The 16,405-nt window shown below is 44.9% G+C and overlaps 1 protein-coding gene across 1 annotated transcript in view; it reads right to left on the bottom strand.

Annotated features, from left to right (window-relative positions):
- The window catches only part of LOC149365770 (uncharacterized), a 59,429-nt gene extending 43,472 nt beyond the window's left edge, over positions 1 to 15,957 (bottom strand). Inside the window, exons 1-3 of the mRNA XM_089569237.1 lie at positions 15,889 to 15,957; positions 11,798 to 11,843; positions 4,057 to 4,128 (exon numbers count right to left, since the gene is read on the bottom strand). Coding sequence (XP_089425363.1) covers positions 4,057 to 4,128; positions 11,798 to 11,843; positions 15,889 to 15,957 — 187 coding nt within the window. The remainder of the gene's footprint in view (positions 1 to 4,056; positions 4,129 to 11,797; positions 11,844 to 15,888) is intronic.
- Between the last annotated feature and the right edge of the window lie 448 nt (positions 15,958 to 16,405).

Below are 16,405 nucleotides of genomic sequence, written 5' to 3'. Positions count from 1 at the left end.
ACGATTATGTCACCACTTTAAATGCTAGTGCAAAAATATTTTGCATGGCTTATCTAGAGGCTTTGATAGATTCGAATTCTTGAATTACCTCGAAATCTCAAAAAGCCGTTCCAGCTTCCCTTTAATGTAGTTTTTGTGCATTTGTCTTATGTTAAAATGAAAGTGGGATGGAAAGTAGCGTAATATTATTCGATTACTTTTTGTAATTGTTCAATTACATTTGTGGGGCTATAACTGACTACGGAAGTCAGTTACATTTCAGAAGAATTAATTGCACTCGTAATCGGTTATTTCTTTTCTGTAACGTGCAATTTACGCAATGTTTGAAACCCTGCCAAAAACTGGCCAACAAAAGCCGAACTATAGTAGGATACAACTTAAAAAACAGCAGTTGCTAACGCTGGGCCGCGCTCTGCGGCGTCCTGTATTACTGCGCTGGCCAGTCGCAACAGTAAACGAAATCAGTTTTTTAATGTTTGACTATATCAAACAATCCGCGTATCAAAATTCTAGAGCTCATACTTTTTTTTTCTTGTGATAAGCTTCTTGTCTAGGTAACAAGAAACGTTTAAGCAGCGGACTACTTTTTCGTCGTGGAGGGATTCTGTGCGCGGAGGCTGAATGTGGGCGGAGCTTCACTGCAGACTTGAGTTGTATCCGACTATAGTCGGTTCTTTCCGTGCCTTGAAAATCAAATGAATTTAAGGAATGGACAAGAACTGGAACGCTCCCGGGCATGACGAAGCATAAGGCAGGAAGTGTGGCTTAAAACACGGTAATATGTTAATCAATTGTTATGCAGCAGTGATTTACAAAATCCCACCGGCTCCGGAAGAGTACACGTCGGTCAAACAGGCAAATTCTCAAGTGAGAGACTAAGACAACAAAGGAATGCTTATCGAAACATCGCGCATCCCAGTAACATTGAAACACTCTGCTCCAGATGTTCTGTTCACCGGACGCGGGCGGCGTTGCTTGCCAATGGGGCCCCGGAATAGGGGCTCCACCTAGTATTGTTAGGGGAAAGGGCCAATAGGGCCTACCCCAATCACCTCTCTGTAAATATTTATTGCATTATAAATGTTTTTCACCACCACCACCACATCCAGTATTGAGGACCCAAAGTCTGAGATAAGATGAAGAGGAAAATTATCCAGACTCACCCATGAAACCAGCCGACTTGGAGCATGTAAGCATGCCTCACAGCGATTAATAAATGCATTAATGCCTCATCGTTAATGCCTCATCGTTAATGCCTCATCATTAATGCCTCATCATTAATGCCTTTAATGCCTCATCGTTGTAAGCAGGAGTTGTCGACAGAAATGTCACGCTTTTCAATTGGTCGAAACGGTCATGACGTTCCAGTTCGCGAATTTCAAACGGGGCCAATTGTACTTTGGCTAGTAACCGTGCAACCAATTAAAGGGTTCGTATAGTGATGCTCCAGGTAAGTGGAACTCTGTTTAGTTAATTGCTTAACTACCCAATTAGCCTAATTAACCCTTCTAGTCAGGCCAGATAAATAAAACCGAGTAGGAAATCGCTACAGTTCGGGAATCGAACCCCGGTCTCCGGAGTGCGAGACGAGCATGCTAACCACTCCACCATGACAGCTCGATGGTTTGGAATGAACAAAGGCGCGTCTAGTCAATACATTGTCTTCGTTCACTCCCATCTTCGTCTCTTCCCGTTACGGCGAGGTTTAGGTGTCCACCCAGATATGCGAGACAGATACATTTCCTTTCCTCAAAAACCAATTTACCGACGAGCAAGGCGTAGAACCGAACAGGCGATGATGTTCTATGGACTCCCTGGCAGCATTGCAAGACGCTGTCGCGCGTTTGACTCTTAGAGGCGAAGCCTAACATCTTAACAACACATCAGTGACACAAGCATCAACACCGCGCTTAAGGCTATCGCCTTACCGCACTTTAGGTCAACAAAGTGCCCCACCATAATTTTTTACAGCTCGTGCGCGACTACTGAGAAAGGAAGAAAGCATGACACGCATCACGAGAGACAACCGTAATGACGTCTCCCTGTACAAAAGACAGCGCCTGTAGGGCTCAGCAGTTGTAAATTTAGGCTTCGTTCTGTCGCTTGTCTGTACGAGTACGCACAGAACCAATGCGATTCAGCGTTACATAGAACGGAATAACCGGTTTCCTTACGTTGTCAAGTACGGAAGCAACGGAAGCAGGTTCCACGCAGTAATTCGAGTGTGGTTACCAACATGCAGCTGGTCGCATTCGTGACACTCAGGCGTCGTAAACACGAGATGCATTCAGATCTATGAAATACGGCAGTCACGGCTACTTTAATAGCTTTAACACGCAGATGGCACGCAAGAAGTGCGTAGCGTGCTTCACCCTACTCGAAATATTTTTCGCACGACGCCGAAGCAGTTGACGCAGTGACCTTCTGCTGAAATTGCACATGCATGCAGGCGATGGATAATTGTGCAGGGTTCGGAGTGGAGCCTCAGAGAAGTAGTCGCTGAAACGTGAAGAGATGAAAGAAGCCCCTCTGGCACATATAAAGAGTTAGACGCCGTGGAATTACGTGTTAAGTTTACTCTGTCGGCAGTTTATGTTTTTTCCGTACTTCTTTCTGACCGCAGTTTATGTGGTCTTGCAAAAGCTTGTAGCCTTTCTGGGACCTCTATCTGCTGCTATGTGTGTTTTATTTTTATTTATGCATGATAATGACTCATGTCTGATGTTTTCGGGCAAAATTAGAATTTCGCAAAAATGTAAGGTACTGGTATGGGAATTATATGGGAATGGAGGAATCATATTCTTAGCGGTAAGAAACAAACACAACACCAAGACACACACATACAGGACACCCGCTAGACTTCAACTATCTTTACTGGACACTTGTACGACATAAATATGTATCACTGAGCACACGCAGGTGCCTCGTCATCCGCATCAGGTCTAACTACGCCCTCCCCTCTCCTGCAAGGAATACGGTTGTGCAGATAAACAATCTCTTTTTCTGCCAACGCCAGGGAGGGAGTGCTTACACACATGTCGCGCGCCTCTTGAATACGAAAGGCTTCGATAATTTTTCTTTCTTTTGTCTCGGCTCCCACAGGCCGGTCGAGCTGAATTGGTGAAGCATTGCAGAAGATGTAAAGGCTGTATCCCTGTATACGACGCTACGACTGTGATGCATGTGGGTGCCGAGAAAAAAGAAACAAAAATTATCGACGCCTTTCGAATTCAAGAGGCGGGCGACATGTGTGTAAGCACTCCCTGCCTGGCGTTGGCAGAAAAAGAGATTGTTTATCTGCGCAACCTTATGCCTTGCAGGAGAGGGGAGGGTGTAGTTAGACCTGATGCGGATGACGAGGCACCTGCGTGTGCTCAGTGATACATATTTATGTCGTACAAGTGTCCAGTAAAGATGGTTGAAGTCTAGAGGGTGTCCTGTCTGTGTGTGTCTTGGTGTTGTGTCTGTTTCTTACCGCTAAGAATATGATTCCTTCAAGCCGTTACCAACTAGCCCAACTTAATGTTTTAAAGAAATGGTATGGGAATATTGACGATAATATTCCATTCTTCCGACATGTTGTTTATAGTGTTTCCCTTCGCTCGGACTGAACAGTTAAGACTGCCATAGAAAACCAACATGGAACGATTCTGATGATAGCAAAAACGTTAATAGCAAAAAAAGAGCAAGCCTGCCGGCGTGAGACCTGCGGATATATTGATTGTTGTTGTGAAGCCTTAAAAAGTATGAAAAAGAAAATTGAGTTCATAATCTCTTTCAAGTTCAAAAATGCTTTTACCCAGAATTGTTGGGTATGATATAGTTTTATTGTACTGCGTTGTGTTGTATCTTATTGTACTGTGCGGTACTGTATCGTATATGTATGCAAATAAGTCGTACAATTGTGCGTGTCTGAAGCAATAGACGGGCCATTGCAAAGAACCAAGCCCTGCATGGCGGGACGCGTCTTCTTCCTCGAAGACTGAAATCCGTGGGACCATTGTGTGGCATACTGATCCTGGACAATAGAAGAAATTCACGATGAAGCGAACTCACTGTGAACCATGGGTTGCTTGTTCTTGCCCGGTGTCCGTGCCGGCTGAATAGTTTCATAGTACAGGGCCTCCTCTGCAACAGGTTGTGCAAAAGTGCCAAGTGTGAGGGGCAGAGGATTCCCATTGGTTAAACGGTGCCACTAAATAGAACTCGAACTCTGTTAAACCGCAACTTTTACTACTATTGCTAACTGCGATTCCAAGAAACGATTTCCCGAGGTTATTCGGCTTAAATAAGGGCGTGGCTCCATGTAGCCCACAGTGCTTTGTATGTCCTTTCATCGTCAGTTTTCCACAATCGTGCGCTGTTGCGGAATATTTCGCAGCCATGTTTGCAGTCATGTGCCTTTGCCTGTGCTTGTTTGTTATCGTTCTAAGTATTATTTATGTTTTGGATTGTTTTTGGTCGCTTATATTGTACACCATTTTATAACCAAATGACCACAGTGAGCTAATATAGAAGGAGATTGCAGTGAGAAGGATCAGGAAGGAAGCCTCAGTCTGGTGACCAACGTTTCGACAAGAGTAGTTGTCTCTGTATGGGCAAGGGTTACGTTCGCTCCTCACTTTAAGGTGCCACTGTGGTTGTAACCTAGCAAAACCTCCATCTGAGTGGCGAGGCGGCGACTGCTGATATACCGGTGACACGTCTCCGTATGAGCGTCCAGAATTAAAGGGCTATCATGCGTAGTAAAGTTCAGTTCCATACCCTGAAGGGAACAGTTATCAGGGCGTTTCAGCCTCGTGCAGAGCGCCATGACATAGGAGAGTTCATGCACTGCGTGCCAAATATTTGCTTTGAGGAAGGACAAAAGAGGATGTCGCCAAAGAGATGAAGAGAGGGTGAGATCGACACAGTCAAAATTTGCAGACTCTCTTGAAACGAAAGCAAGAAGTAACTTGAAAAGTGGATGAACACAAACTAATCTGAAGAGAAACAGCACTGAATGGCGTTCTTTACGCTGACCGCAACAGTTGCTTTTATTCTCTTGTAAATACACGTAACGCCTCATGTACCGCCCCATACGGCGGCTAAGTAAATAAATACATAAATAAATACTTCTCAACACGGAGTACTGCCTCCTGCGCGAGAAAATCACTCGTTCTCTTCCTCACTTTCCTTACACTCTTAATCTTGGTTCCATGTTTATTCCACCTTGGTTCCATTTTTATCTTGGTTGGTGCACAGGTTCAACATAAGTTCCACTCAAATCTCGGTTCCAGTTAATTCATCTGGAAGAAGGCTATTTTCAAGTTGCTCTTTGTGAAACGGCAACTTCAGTCGCATCTTGTTTGCGCTTTTTAACTGGAACCAGCCGGATTTCAGTGGAACGACTGACTTTAAGAGGAACAGCCATGTTTTAAAACTTTAGCGCGTTCCACTTAATGCAAACCTGCTCCAGAAACTCTCGTCGCTTTGCAGATAAAATTATGGTCATCGTAGTACTCAAAAAGTTTACTTCTATCATATAACGCACTGCAAAGATTCCATTCCTCATTTTATCTTATTGGACGTTTGCACTTCTGTCACTGCCTTGACATATAGCAAAGGTTATTGTGTCATTTGGTGAGCTTGCAAGATACTGAGTGCAAATCAGCGCTATTAAAAAGGAACTGAAAGAACGAGACACACAGACCTCTCTAATTTGTTTCCTTGTAAGTCTGGATTGTTCGCTTTATTTTTTAGTTCCGTGCACTGAGGTATTTTATGTCTCGTAGCCCACAGAAAGCCTTTCAAAACGAACGAAGCAGTAGGGATACATAGACTGCAAAAACAAAGTAAGTTGGCGGGGTTTTGCTGGCCAGAAAGCGCTGCTTAAACCTCATGCCAATATTGCCAAAGTCATGCGAAGCCGCTCCGTCCGTCACGCGAGCAGCACGCCTCATCAACGACGACGACACTGAGAGTGACGCTGCGCTTAGAGCTACGTTGGCCCCGACAGCGCCGTCAGATTCTACAGGCTTGGAAACGGGCTTATCGCTGCAGCTGGTGATGGAAGCGTCGTAAGTGGCCACCACTGTCTCGGCGGCAGCCAAGGCAACTGTGGAATGCCTCGCTAAAAAATCTTTCAAGCGGCGGAGCCATGAAAAGGTGATGGCGTCTATGAGTTGCGAGCGCCTTAAAAGCACTGTGTCAAGTTTGTTTCACCACAACCTAAAGCCTGTGAACGGCCTCAAGTTCATGGGACAATGCCTAGGTAAGTGCCAACTTCGTGAAAACGTAGCTCTTTCTGTCTACAATCGTCGCGGCTGAGCACAACGGGATACTTTTGTTTTCCAAACAACGTGCGAATCAAGCCCCCCCTCAGACATTGTAATATGCTTTGGGTTGTTGGCAGGGGCTTGTTTACAGACTTGTTGTCACTTTTGTTTGCGTATTGTTCGTCAACAGATAAAAAGGACAGTTTTAGCAGCTTCTGAGGCTCGCGAAGAAGCAGTTGAACTCTTGTTCCGTGGACGCGGCTCTTCCCGCGCACAAATAATGCGTGTCGTTTGCGGCCTGAGGAAAAAACCTCGTCGTTATTTTGAGGAACGCTCTGGGTTAACGATAAACAACAACAACAACAAAAAAAAAGAAATGACCCTGGATTTACTCTTGTTAACATTTTTTCTTTTTTTGCTCGAAGCTTGCGTCAAATGATATTTCAGCTCTCGCTTGCATGTGAGCGCAAGTAAAGGGGTGGCGTCGTGTTGTCATTACGGCGTGGCCTGCAGTTCACTTGACGAAAAGGGCCCGTAGGGCCGTTTGCATAAAGTCTAAAGAGTCGGCTCCAATTTGTCTATCGGTTAGGTAAGGATCGCGATCTGAAAAAGGTAGCGAGGCAGGTATAAACCAGGTGGTTGTGTAGGTGGAGTTTATTCGCTAGGAAGAGCAGATTGGCTAGGTGGACCTAGACGGTGAATTGCACGTGTGCTTAAAAATACTTAGGCCGTCGTACTGGGCGAAGCCGCGCGATAGCAACCAATTCGTGCCCATATACGCCGCCCTTGTTCCAAATGCACCGCTGCGTCACCAACGCCATCTTGTGGCTCGAAAATGAATCCATTTCGCGCACAAGCGGTGATCGCCCGTAAGAGTCTGCTCTGCCTCCCTTCGGCTTGGTGTTAGAAGCAGTCAACACGATGATTCGAGAAGCTTGCGTGCTTCCTAGAGTATGGCGCCACTCTGATAAGGCGCATGCAATTAACCTTCATTTCTTTTCGGATTTCGCCAGAGGCTCGCTGCTCAGGTTTCTTTCTTTCTTTCTTTTTATTTGTTGCTTAGACATTTGCCTAAGAGAGGGCTGAGGCTAAAGGCACAATGTTGCCTGACGGGGCCTCAGCCCCCTACTACATGACAAACAAACATAAAAATGGAGCGTTGCCTCGCGTGTCGAGGGCAATAGAGCACCGTTGCAGCAATATTCTCAAATGACCGCCCCTCCTGGAAGGAATGAACATGGCGTTATCAAAATGTTCCGGCGCCAGGGATACCTTTTGCGCGCGCTCGCGCATCCTGGGCACTTCTGTCCCTTTCATTAAGTGGTTTGGTTTATGGGGGCTTAACCTTCCAAAGCGACTCAGGCTATGAGGGACGCCGTAGTGAAGGGCTCCAGAAATTTCAACCACCTGGTGCTCTTTTACGTGCACTGACATCGCACAGTACACGGACCACTCGAATTTTTCCTCCATCGAAATTAGACCATCGCGGCCGGGATCGAACCCGCGTCTTTCTGGTCAGCAGCCGAGCCCCATAACCACTGAGCCACCGCGGCGGCTCGGCAGTAAATGTAACGAGTAATTATTCCCCATTTGAACAGGCAAATGGTATTTTGCTGTGATGCTTCACTGACAAAACTTATAGCGCGAACTATGTTGAGAAGGCCCATTGCTTGTCCTATTTTAATAAAAATCCATTTTAGTCTGTTTTATGTCTTATTGGGTCCCTTGAATTCTAGTTAGAAGCTGTCAGGATTCCAGTGTATATTTTATTCTTTACATAGCACTGATTTGATATCTTCTTGCTGACTGCTGTTTATATTAGCCAATAAGTAATATGGTTATTGTGAGTGTCTGTTCCTGCTAATTTTTGCAACTGTGTCTCAATATCTGATTACGTTCCTTTATGCAAACCCAAGGGAGGTTGCAAAACATCCTTCTTGCAAGCGAAATACCTATTAGATACAAAGGCTTGCTCAACAGTTACAGAAGATATAACTGCACATCTAAGAGGTGCAAGCAGTGGCGAAGAAAAAGAGGCACTTCATTCCATGACACAAGCATTTGTTAAAGCTGGCCTGCCAGCGTTTACTGTTGGCCCGATTGGCACCTCAAAATTTTGCATGCGTGATAATATTCGACTTGCACTAGTTCCCATGATGATGTCAAAGGCCATGTCTAGTGGTGCTGCATTCCCAAAGATCAACAAAATTATTCAATGTTCTACCAAGACCGCTTGTGTGTGCAGTGTCTTGTTACCTGGAAACAATGGCACTCTTCTGAACTGCTGTGTTATGCGAGGGACTCGGCATCAGCCAACTGTCACTAAAGAAAATTTATTTTCTCCTTGGCCTATGTATGTTTACTGGAATGCTTGCGCTGCTTGTGCTGTCATAATAACAGCACAAGCATAAAATAAACATGTCAAAAGTTTATTTTTTGCACTTTTTTAAGTTTTTACTCATAAGCAGCGAACAAATTGTTGTCCACCTATTCGCTTCTCCATGAAGCATTTCTTGTTTGTGAAGTGGTAGCGACCTTGTAAATGAGTTTCAGAAGACATCGATATGCTAAGGAATAAAGATTCGGTGATTAGATAAAGCTTCTATGGAAAAATACATTTTTCGCTCATTCATTCGGAGCACCTCTGAGTGCAGTGCTTATAAATTGCAGGAGCTGAGCCTGTAGAAACATCACTGGGTTGTTAGGTCCCTACACAAACATTTTTTCATTCTTGATATTTTTCCTCAGACTGTAACCATAACATTGAGTGCATTGCAAACGCGCAATATGAGGATGCCAAACCACCACTACAGTTGGGCGTCTCTGTCATGCAGCGACGCCCAACAGTAAAGCCATCAAATAGGCCGAGATTCGGGAACTGCTTGTCGCGTTTCCACAAATGCCTCTCGTATTATAGGCGGAACTGTGTTCCAGATGAATGTGTACGTAACGTTCTGTTCCACGTAAAACATTTCTGATGTAAACGGGACTGTTCCACATATCTCGTTAGCTGATTTACCTGGAATAATGTTCCAATTATATAAATGGAACTTTTTGTTAAAGTTTAACTTAAGTTTCAGTTACAAACTAAAACATATATGGAACCAGATTAAGAGTGAGATAAACGTACCGAATAAAAGTCAGGGAACACTTATCTTTACAGCCGCAGGTATCTAACTTGGTTCTGACGTTTGCGGTTTGGTTTGTACTCTGATAAAACACGGAAACTACCGCGTGCTATGAAATAGCTAGTAACAGACTCGGCATCCCAGAACACGTAGGTGAATCGGTTTGGTTTGGTTTGGTTTATGGGGTTTAACGTCCCAAAGCGACTAAGGCTATGAGAGACGCCGTAGTGGAGGGCTCCGGAAATTTCGACCACCTGGGGTTCTTTAACGTGCACTGACATCGCACAGTACACGGGCCTCTAGAATTTCTCCTCCAAAGAAATTCTAGCCGCCGCGGCCGGGATCGAACCCGCGTCTTTCTGGTCAGCAGCCGAGCCCCATAACCACTGAGCCACCGCGGCGGCTCGGCAGTAAATGTAACGAGTAATTATTCCCCATTTGAACAGGCAAATGGTATTTTGCTGTGATGCTTCACTGACAAAACTTATAGCGCGAACTATGTTGAGAAGGCCCATTGCTTGTCCTATTTTAATAAAAATCCATTTTAGTCTGTTTTATGTCTTATTGGGTCCCTTGAATTCTAGTTAGAAGCTGTCAGGATTCCAGTGTATATTTTATTCTTTACATAGCACTGATTTGATATCTTCTTGCTGACTGCTGTTTATATTAGCCAATAAGTAATATGGTTATTGTGAGTGTCTGTTCCTGCTAATTTTTGCAACTGTGTCTCAATATCTGATTACGTTCCTTTATGCAAACCCAAGGGAGGTTGCAAAACATCCTTCTTGCAAGCGAAATACCTATTAGATACAAAGGCTTGCTCAACAGTTACAGAAGATATAACTGCACATCTAAGAGGTGCAAGCAGTGGCGAAGAAAAAGAGGCACTTCATTCCATGACACAAGCATTTGTTAAAGCTGGCCTGCCAGCGTTTACTGTTGGCCCGATTGGCACCTCAAAATTTTGCATGCGTGATAATATTCGACTTGCACTAGTTCCCATGATGATGTCAAAGGCCATGTCTAGTGGTGCTGCATTCCCAAAGATCAACAAAATTATTCAATGTTCTACCAAGACCGCTTGTGTGTGCAGTGTCTTGTTACCTGGAAACAATGGCACTCTTCTGAACTGCTGTGTTATGCGAGGGACTCGGCATCAGCCAACTGTCACTAAAGAAAATTTATTTTCTCCTTGGCCTATGTATGTTTACTGGAATGCTTGCGCTGCTTGTGCTGTCATAATAACAGCACAAGCATAAAATAAACATGTCAAAAGTTTATTTTTTGCACTTTTTTAAGTTTTTACTCATAAGCAGCGAACAAATTGTTGTCCACCTATTCGCTTCTCCATGAAGCATTTCTTGTTTGTGAAGTGGTAGCGACCTTGTAAATGAGTTTCAGAAGACATCGATATGCTAAGGAATAAAGATTCGGTGATTAGATAAAGCTTCTATGGAAAAATACATTTTTCGCTCATTCATTCGGAGCACCTCTGAGTGCAGTGCTTATAAATTGCAGGAGCTGAGCCTGTAGAAACATCACTGGGTTGTTAGGTCCCTACACAAACATTTTTTCATTCTTGATATTTTTCCTCAGACTGTAACCATAACATTGAGTGCATTGCAAACGCGCAATATGAGGATGCCAAACCACCACTACAGTTGGGCGTCTCTGTCATGCAGCGACGCCCAACAGTAAAGCCATCAAATAGGCCGAGATTCGGGAACTGCTTGTCGCGTTTCCACAAATGCCTCTCGTATTATAGGCGGAACTGTGTTCCAGATGAATGTGTACGTAACGTTCTGTTCCACGTAAAACATTTCTGATGTAAACGGGACTGTTCCACATATCTCGTTAGCTGATTTACCTGGAATAATGTTCCAATTATATAAATGGAACTTTTTGTTAAAGTTTAACTTAAGTTTCAGTTACAAACTAAAACATATATGGAACCAGATTAAGAGTGAGATAAACGTACCGAATAAAAGTCAGGGAACACTTATCTTTACAGCCGCAGGTATCTAACTTGGTTCTGACGTTTGCGGTTTGGTTTGTACTCTGATAAAACACGGAAACTACCGCGTGCTATGAAATAGCTAGTAACAGACTCGGCATCCCAGAACACGTAGGTGAATCGGTTTGGTTTGGTTTGGTTTATGGGGTTTAACGTCCCAAAGCGACTAAGGCTATGAGAGACGCCGTAGTGGAGGGCTCCGGAAATTTCGACCACCTGGGGTTCTTTAACGTGCACTGACATCGCACAGTACACGGGCCTCTAGAATTTCTCCTCCAAAGAAATTCTAGCCGCCGCGGCCGGGATCGAACCCGCGTCTTTTTGGGTCAGCAGCCGAGCACCATAACTACTGAGCCACCGCGGCGGCCGTAGGTGAATCAAATATGCGTTCAGCGTACCCGGGATGTTTTCTTCATCAGCCAGTCCGTCCACCCCAAAGCGCTCCTGAAAAGAGACGGACATCAAAATAAAATCGTATGTGTCATTTGCAAAGTTTGGTAAAAGGAGCCGCAGTGTTAAACATTTAAGGCTTTTTAATGAATATAATGTCTTTACGCGCGATAACGAAACCCAATCGCTTACCTCGTGGTTAAGCATTCATATTAACCTTGAATGAAAAAGTTTCAACTCGTTCAAGACTCGCGCTTTCAAAATTTTGCCTCAAATGAGGATGGTATAGTTACACTGACTTTCAAGGCAAAAGTCAGGCTAGCAACCCACATTACAAATGCTGAAATAAAGAAACATAGGCGCCGCTGAACATGGTGCAGGTGCTCGGGAGGGAAAGGAAGGGGTGCTAGCAATACACTACATATCACAATGAGGTTGTAGTTGGATGTGCAGGTGATCTTTAGAGAGATACAACGCTTTGTAAAAGCTTGGTGGATGATTACTTGAATGCCATTCGAGTGTACAGATAAGTTGACATGAAAAAAAAAAAATCTTATGTAACGCATGAGAAACAAAAAAAGAAAATTTCACACCTTCTGACATACTTTACATGATTTTTTTCTCGGCGTAGCTTTAAAGTATCTCATAAGTTAGTTTCCTGAACGGACAATAGCCGTGAGCAAGCTACGAGTATACTAAAGGTTGGTTTCGGACCGTGGCTCCAGCGAACTTAACATATGAGGCATGCCTCACTAAAAGCCGTCGGCTAGCGACAACTTCCAGCTTTGGATACACACTGTGGAATAAATACAAGACATTTTCCGAACTGCCGCCATGCAGTTACCTGACAATACACAAGAGAAACTTCAGAACAAGTGGCTAAGGGGCTAGTGTAGTTGCTTTGAGTGGCGATGCTGGCCACAACCTTACGTAAGCGCCTTGTATAGTGTGATTAAAAGTTACTATTTCACTATTTGAACTAGGCCGTTTTTGCCAGTATATTATGCAACCAGGCGGACACTGGCATATTGGGCGACAGGATAGCTGCCACCGTCAATCCTTCAAGTACCGCATTTTCTGGACGATAGTCCGCGGGCTATACAATATTGAATTTTTTAAGATTACTTACAAATCCGAATAAACATAGGGTGACTGGCAAAGTAAAAACAAAAAAAGAATAAACGTGGTCCGATTGCGTCTGCTACATTTTACCACCCAATATAAAATAGTGAAATGAGCTTCGATATATGCAAGCAGCTTCGATATGCAAGAGAATGCTGCTTGCGGTGGCTGGCTTTGAGTGCTTGCATTCGTGAGTACATGCGCGAAACCTCTGTAAATAACGCCAGTGGCGGCACAGTCCTTCTTGAAGAACGGCTGCGACAGTTCCTAAAAAGACGAACAGCTCTCAGGGTAGCATTCAAGCTCATTGAAGTCGGGCGTGCGCAAGCACTAAATTCGAACCGAGCAGCGGCGAACGAATTCGACGTCGATGAAGTATGTGGGCTGCTTCCCTGAAACACATGAGGGAAATGCCTGTGCTGAAAAATGCACGGAGGCGAAGTACGCCAGCTCGTCCAAACCTTGAAGGAAAGTTTGCCACGTGGGTAAGACAGCTACGTGAAGCGCGGAGTTTTGCAACGATGGAGAAAATAATGCTGGTTGCTCGTAATCTGGCTTCTAGAGAAAGTGTCTAGGAATTTAAGGGGGGGGGGGGGGGGGGGGGGTTAAAAAGACAACAAATTGCGCTGGCACACAGGGCAGACAGAGGAGACAGAGGAGACGAGGTTTACGAGCCTGGCGCAGGTTTATGAAAAGGAGTCGTTCCAGTATTCGACATCGCGAAATGGTGGATCAAAGGGAGCCGGAAGCGTCTCGCTGGAAGACTGGTACCTATGGTAAACTGCTTGCGGACCACCTAAAAAACCTGTTCTTAGCCGATCGAACTTCATCCGTGCGGGCTATACATCGGGTGCGGACTATAGTCCGGAAAATACGGGAAAAAAAAATGAATAACATCTTTCACAGTAGTTGGCGGGAAGGTTTTCTGGGCAGAAAACTTAAAGTCGGTCGTATTTCTTGACTATCTCGCTTCGCAGAATTCTTGTAACCCGCTCGTATTCCGAGATATTCGCCTCCATATTTCCAACTCGGCTCGTAACTACTTCCATGGTATGACACAGTTAATGCGTCAAGCATATCTTAGGTTTTGCAAGTAGAAGGTGAAATGCAAGCAGTTATCATCTTGAGCTTTGCACTGTTGTTAGACGAAACGCCGTGAGCGTCACACAAAGGAGGAGCCTTGCGTCGGTCTTCTCCTTCCTGCATGTACAATATTGGGGATGGCGTTGGAGACTCGGTGTTAATTTAGCTCATTTTGGCTCTTTCACGTGTACTGACTTCGCACATCGTATTGGCTTTTTTGCATTTTATAAGCCCAGGAAATCTGGACAAACGCTTCTAGTTCGCATGACTTCCACCAGGAGCTGCGTGGAGCTTAGCACCGAAAATTGCAGCGGGAGTTTTGAATCTTTATTACTGCCATTGATTTTTTTATGGCCGTCGAAAATAGCCGGCGTGCATCGAAGGAAGCGTGTTATAGATCAGATTTAGCAGTGCGGAGGAAAAGTCGGCCTTCATAATCCCCATGTTCACGCAGAATGTCACGAGACTCTCCAAAATTGCAATTTTAAAATATCCCGACTGAGTTACGCAGTGTTCGCTACGACAGTCTGATACAACCCAAGAAAAACAAACGGCTTTTCCCTGTTAAAGGATCTCCTTCCAGCCAATGGCGTCGTCCGATTCTCATGACCCTGCTAACGTGACAATGCAGGGAGTGCTGTGACGATGCAGAAAAGGGCTATCCTCAACAGTGCAGACAGGGAACTAATCCTTTCGTCTGCCACTCCGTGCATTGTAACGCTAGCAGGCTCATCAGAATCAGCTAACGACACTGGCTGGAAGGGGATCCTTTAAAAGGGGAAACCGCTTTTTTCTTGACTTGTATCGATTATAGCGGTCAACAGATGGCGCTGGTTGCTAAATGACCAGAAAAGGCTGGGCATAACCTCCATCGAAATGCGATCAGTGTAGACGGGATTCGAACCGGTGTCCTTTAGCTCAGCAGCCGAGAGCCAAGACCATTAAGCGATCACGGTTTGAGTTGGAAGATTGGAGAGTTATATCTCAGAACGCAGTGGTAAAAGAAGAATCCTACGAAATGGAGCCCGACCGTCTCTTTGTGGTCAGTATAAATATGCACACTAAGTGCACCGATGAGAAATTTAAAGAGATTACATGACTTAGCTAGTAGTGGTTGTCAGCGACAGTTATCTCAGGAGTCACGCTGTGTTCTCCTGGTCGCAAACGTATATGCTAAAACGGCTATTGTTTGCTACTCATAGTTTCCTTCTGAAAGATAGCGGAAGCCTCATTTCCAGCATAGTTACATATTTTCATTACAGTTTACATATTAGGCCGGAAGCGATTGCGCTAATTGATCGAGGCAATTAGGGCTGGGATCGTCGATTATTTACTCATTAACAGTGCAGACAGAACTCGCCTGTGTGCTTAGGGAGTAACCTGCACTCCTGGAGGGAAATTTCGCGAACCAGAACAGCACAGAGTTGCTTCTTCATTGCGCGCTTCAGACGAACGCGCGGCATTTAATTTTTTTTCTCGGGAAATTTTATTTCCGTATGAAGAGTGGAGAATGACAAAATACGAAAAACCGTAGTGCCTCAGATGCGTTCCTCATGCCTATAATTAAGTCTTGAGAGGGCTGTTTGATGTTTACGATTTTGGAACAAGAAGAAAATGTCCAGCAAAACGTTGCTTTAACTTCATCTGAAGGATTGAAAATAGCTTTGTGTCGCAGCGGTATCAGGTTTCAACACTGCTAATGCCCTCGTTGGTACAGCCATGCGCTACGACCATTCGCGCATCCACCTCGGATCTAAGACGCAGCGCGCAGATTTTCTCTACATCATTTTTGTACGATAAATAACGGTTTAAAAGACCAGTAAGTAGAGGCAAATTATTATTCGCGAACAGGCAGAAACGAAAATTAGCAGTAGAGCAAAATGCGTCAACTCACGTAAGCATGGAAAGTATATCCCGCCGACGTCGGTGAGGCGAACAATGCCACAACCAGCGCGACCACCATTCTGGCGTCGCGTTCCATACCCAAAACCTGCGCGTGTTGGCTTCACCGCCGAACCTCCGTAGTCCCAGTCCGGCCACCACGCACAATCACCTCGTCCTTGACGCCATCACAGCGTCGTTGTCCAGAAGCGCTCAGCGCCACTGCCGACGTCACACACTCGACCAGAGACTAGCGAGAAACGGCTTTCGCTTTCGAAGCACCGCACGTCACTTTCACGTCACTGACATCGGTGATGCGATTCGTGGTCGAGGCTTGCAGGAGGTTATGACGTCATCTAATCAGTGGCGTCACAAATGCGAAGGCGCTAGGGAGAATCGAGTGTGTTCCTATTAGCGAGGTCACGGCGATGATGCGGAGAAGGTTCGATGACTCTCACACGTATTTGGTGACGACAAGGGCGGTATAGAAAGCGAACTAAGACATTCAGAAATAAAACAGAAATCCGTGA

The sequence above is a fragment of the Amblyomma mixtum genome, chromosome 1 (genome assembly GCF_055824585.1).
Source record: "Amblyomma mixtum isolate Tamu chromosome 1, ASM5582458v1, whole genome shotgun sequence".
Taxonomy (NCBI): Eukaryota; Metazoa; Arthropoda; class Arachnida; order Ixodida; family Ixodidae; genus Amblyomma; species Amblyomma mixtum.
The sequence above is the reverse complement of the archived record's forward strand: the minus strand, read 5'-3'. Positions and strand labels throughout refer to the sequence as shown.